Source organism: Sinocyclocheilus anshuiensis, unplaced genomic scaffold (assembly GCF_001515605.1).
Source record: "Sinocyclocheilus anshuiensis isolate Anshui unplaced genomic scaffold, SAMN03320099.WGS_v1.1 scaffold891, whole genome shotgun sequence".
NCBI classification, from domain to species: domain Eukaryota; kingdom Metazoa; phylum Chordata; class Actinopteri; order Cypriniformes; family Cyprinidae; genus Sinocyclocheilus; species Sinocyclocheilus anshuiensis.
In genome coordinates this window covers 313949-318319 of record NW_015546076.1, presented here as the reverse complement: position 1 = coordinate 318319, position 4371 = coordinate 313949, and the positions used below count along the sequence as shown (strand labels likewise).

General features: G+C 37.0%; 2 protein-coding genes across 3 annotated transcripts in view; both read right to left on the bottom strand.

Annotated features, from left to right (window-relative positions):
• LOC107699885 (V-set and immunoglobulin domain-containing protein 2-like) overlaps positions 1-1387 on the bottom strand; it is a 1911-nt gene extending 524 nt beyond the window's left edge. The window contains exons 1-3 of the mRNA XM_016501309.1: positions 1336-1387; positions 868-893; positions 588-792 (exon numbers count right to left, since the gene is read on the bottom strand). Of these exons, the coding sequence (XP_016356795.1) occupies positions 588-792; positions 868-893; positions 1336-1387 (283 nt within the window). The remainder of the gene's footprint in view (positions 1-587; positions 793-867; positions 894-1335) is intronic.
• A 534-nt stretch (positions 1388-1921) lies between these two features.
• The window catches only part of esamb (endothelial cell adhesion molecule b), a 49852-nt gene continuing 47402 nt past the window's right edge, over positions 1922-4371 (bottom strand). For both annotated transcript variants that reach the window (XM_016501335.1, XM_016501336.1), the window contains 3 exons: positions 3818-3940; positions 3595-3724; positions 1922-3511 (listed from right to left, as the gene is read on the bottom strand). In XM_016501335.1, coding sequence (XP_016356821.1) covers positions 3028-3511; positions 3595-3724; positions 3818-3940 — 737 coding nt within the window. In that variant the 3' untranslated portion in view covers positions 1922-3027. The remainder of the gene's footprint in view (positions 3512-3594; positions 3725-3817; positions 3941-4371) is intronic.

The window sequence follows — 4371 nt, the reverse complement described above, 5'->3', positions numbered from 1 at the left end:
CACATATGATTTCTATAGACAATAATGAAATTAATCACAATTAATTATTGAAATACAGTATGTTTCTCCAAGCACTGTTGTTAACTAAAACTATTAAAAATATTTGTAGTTAATTGGAATAGAGCTGAATTAAAATGATAAATATTAGATGGAAAAACTAAATGTAAAAAAAAAAAGAAAATTAGAAATGTTACTAAAAGTACTCAAATTAAACTTAAAAATCTAATTAGAAATGTACAAAATTTTAAAAATGACAAAAGCACATAATAAAAAAACTTTAAATTTTTTAAATAAAAAACACTTTTTTAGTGTAACACTTTAGTTTAGGGACCAATTCTCACTATTAACTAGCACGCATATTACTAGCATATTTGCTGTTTAACGCGTTATTCTGCATGACCATATTTTAGATCCCTTAACCCGACCGCATATTTAAACTTAACAACTACTTACTAACTAATAAGTAGTATTAAATATTAATAAAAATTAAATAATAAATATATAACTAATATATATATATATATATATATATTTTTTTTTTTATATTTGGGTTCTGTTGAAAACCCATGATATATAGGCCATTTTACCTAGCACAGTGAGGTTGATCAGACCTTGTCCACTGCCAGACCAGTCGTTTGGGTTGGTGACCTCACATATATACAGCCCAGTATCAGATGTTTCGGCACTGATGATCCTGACAGAAGCGATGCCTGACACTGGAGGGTTCTGCACGAGAGCCATCCTACCCTCCCAAGAGTTCACCCAGTACAGCCTCCCATTGTAGTATAGCACCTGTGTCAAACAGGACATTGAGGTCGGCAGATGTGGTGGTTTATTGTGACTGAATCTGAATACAGCAGTTCTCACCCTCTTGGCTTGGACGGCAGGAATTCCTGCAGTATTTAGAATGTTACAAAAGATTTATATTTTTAAATAAATGCTGTTCTTTTAAACTTTCATAAAAGGAAAAATCCTGAAAAAAGTATCACAGTTTCTACAAAAATATTAAGCAGCATGACTGTTTTCAACTGTTCCATTGATAATCATTAGAGTGATTTCTGAAGGATCATGTGACACTGAAGACTGGAGTAATGACTGCTGAAAATTCAGCTTTGTCATCACAGGAATAAGTTACATTTTCAGATATATTAAAACAGAAAACAGTTATTTTAAAGTGTAATAATATTTCACAATATTACCCTTTTTACCTTTTGATCAAATAACTGCAGCCTTGGTGAGCAAGACTTTCAAAAACATTTTAAAAAATCTTGTTGAACCCAAACTTTTGAACAGTAGTGTAAAAATATATATAATAAAAAGGAAGGAATTACTCACCAAAGTACTGGAACAAAATGCGTGTTGTGAGGACAATGTGACCATATACCATTATGCTTTTAATATTTTGTTGTCCTTGCACTGAGATAAGGAACAGCTCATAACTGGTCAGCTCTAACTAACAGAAAGCACAACAATGTCCAGAATGTGCTTGCAAAAAGGGGAGGCAGGTGTGGCTAAACACTACTTATTGTTCTTCACTAAAGCAGCTTTTTCTTAAAAATAGTTTGAAAAACCACACTTGCAACAAAAGTTGCACATTCAACAGCCGTCTTCTAAGACAACCAATATTATTCTGAACAAAGATATAAATTTTATATTTACTTCTAAAGCAATTTAGGTTCACATGATATTATCAAGAAAAAAAAACTGTATTTCTGTTATGGCCATAACAGAAATCGGGGGCTCGTCCGGGATCACAACCCAATACCTCAAAAGTAAGTTAAAAAAAGTAAGCTAGAAAGTAAGTTAAAAAAGAAAAATATGGCAGCCAAAATAAAGTGTCTGGTTCTAATATTTAAGATACTGGTTGTTAATAAAGTTTGTTTAATGCAGGGCCAATCAAATGCCACATTGAAGAGTTGTGCTAGTTGTACTCTTTAAAAAAATTTTAACAATGTTTTACAATGCAATTTTGTACTGGTTTAATAAGCAGAACATTATGGTAAGCAATCAAAACAAGTACCACCACTTGAACACTTGAACCTCACTGAGGCATTTTCCACTTTGAGCCTGTTTCCTACTTCTCTGCTTCCATCATGTGGACAGTTACTGTATGCTTTCAATTCCATATAATGCCAATTTGAAAATAACAAAATGAGTGGAAAAGTCCTAATTACAGAGTAAACAATATCTTCAACCTGAATATTTACAATAACATTCAGCATTAACACTAATATCAAAAATGATAAAACATTGCTACCAATATTCAAGTCATTAAACAACAAGGCTAGTTTTTCGTACATCATGAACACATGAATGAACAAATGGACACTTCCATGTAACTTTCATAATCAAATGTTTTACAAATGAAGAGTCCTTCCTGCTCAAGTAAATAAGCATGGCAGATACTGGCATTTCTTTCTTTTACACTCTACATCATAAGACATTTTAAGACAGCATTTTCATGGGCTTTCATTTTATTTTCTTCTTTACAGTCATCCCTCAAACTCCTCTGAATGATCAGAAAATGTTACATTTGAAATAAAACCTGCTCTGTTTCAGAAATCTGTCAACTGCTTGACAGGAAAACTGAAAACTCCTGAGAGAAACGGAGGCACAAGAACAGCTGATGCTAAAGATTATTGTCATTAATTTAACTGAATGTCTAAATAACTGGACAAATCTGAATCCATAAACACAACTGTTACAAAAAGTGGACATCTGCATCCCATCAAAATGTATAACACACTGTAAAACTGACAAAATAAATGAAAAAATACTGTTCTCGGTCAGTGTAACTGTTTGAAAAGATGACGAGAAGAACTTCACAGAGTGTTTAGGCATCAAATTAAGCTCATACAAAAAAATGTAATACTTTAGAAAACAAATCAAAGGTGATTTTTGACATGTAACAATTTTTTACTGTACTTTAATCTGTATTAAAAATTTGTAATTTATCGCCACATTTGTCGAAACCCTTCCCCACGTACGTTTGGCTAGTCGTTAGCACATTATTTGTCTTGAGGGTCGTTATACCAGTGACCCGGCGTGGTTCTGGGTGGGCACCATGATGGGCATGGCCCCCATGCGGGACAGGGTGGCAGTGTTTATAGGCATGTTGAGCGGGCGTGGGGTCTGCGGCTGCGGCCCCTCAGTCCTGTGTGTGGAGCAGCTGTTGGGATTGAGGACTGCGGGAGTGTGATGGCGATGGTGGTGATGGTGGCGGTGTGTGTGATTTAGTGTGCTGCTGCCGTTGTATCCGGGCAGGCCATGCAGTGGGTTGGGCTCCCCTGGGCGGAGGCGGTATGTGGTTGTGCTACCGGAGGTGGTGAGGATGGAGGCGGTGTCCGAGGCACCCCGAGGGAATGGGTAATGGCTGTTTTGGAGTGGATGCTGAGGGTCCTGTGCAGGAGGGCTGGTGGCTATGGAGGACAATGTGCCGTTCTTTGATATGATGTCCGATCCTGTGCCGCTTTTAGCCCAGGAGACGCGTTTCGGGGCCTGTGCATCTTCCCTTAAAGCAATAGAAAGCAGATACTGTAATACAATCCTATTTTAATCCTATTAAAATATGAGAAATATAAGACACATGCTCACTTGATCTCATTGGCCATCTCCTCCTCTGCATCACGGTTTCTCCTCAGAATAAAGATCAGGAATAAGACCAGAGCCATCAAACCCACCACAGAGCCCACCGTGGCCCCGGCGATCACCCAGGCATTGTTAGCTGCAGCCACAACAGGATCAATTCAGTTACAAATATAGTGAGTGCCGAAATCTACAACATAAAATGTTTCATCAATCTTTGAATGATACTTACGGGTGGAGACCTCTAGATTGATGTGGCAGCTATCAGTCCCAGCCATGTTGCTGGCGCGGCAAACATACTTGCCAGACATGCTTTTGGTGAGGTTGCTAAGTCGAAGGGTGCCTTGCCTCTCATCTTAAAATAGAATCAAACATTCATAACGTCATAATTGAGTTGAGTTCAACAATAGAGTTGAAAAGACACATTCAACTGTTGTGACCTATTGTAGCATGTGGCTGCTTATTCTACTTTTATGGGTGTTTGTTCAATTACAGGCACTTTAGGTCCTGAGGACTTTTAAAAATTAAACTTCTCCCACCTTAAAATACACCTTTCCCACTCTCACCAGTTTAATTTGTTCACTGACATTGTTAAACAGTATACACTGCCGTTCAAAAGTATGGGGTCAGTAAGTTTTTGAAGAAGTCTTTTATATTCACTAAGGCTGCATTTGTACAGTAAAAACAGTAACGTTGTAAAATATTATTACAATTTAAAATAACTGTGACGAGTGGGGGCGGGCGGTGGAGTAATTGATAATGAGCGACACCTGCACCACTCACCGG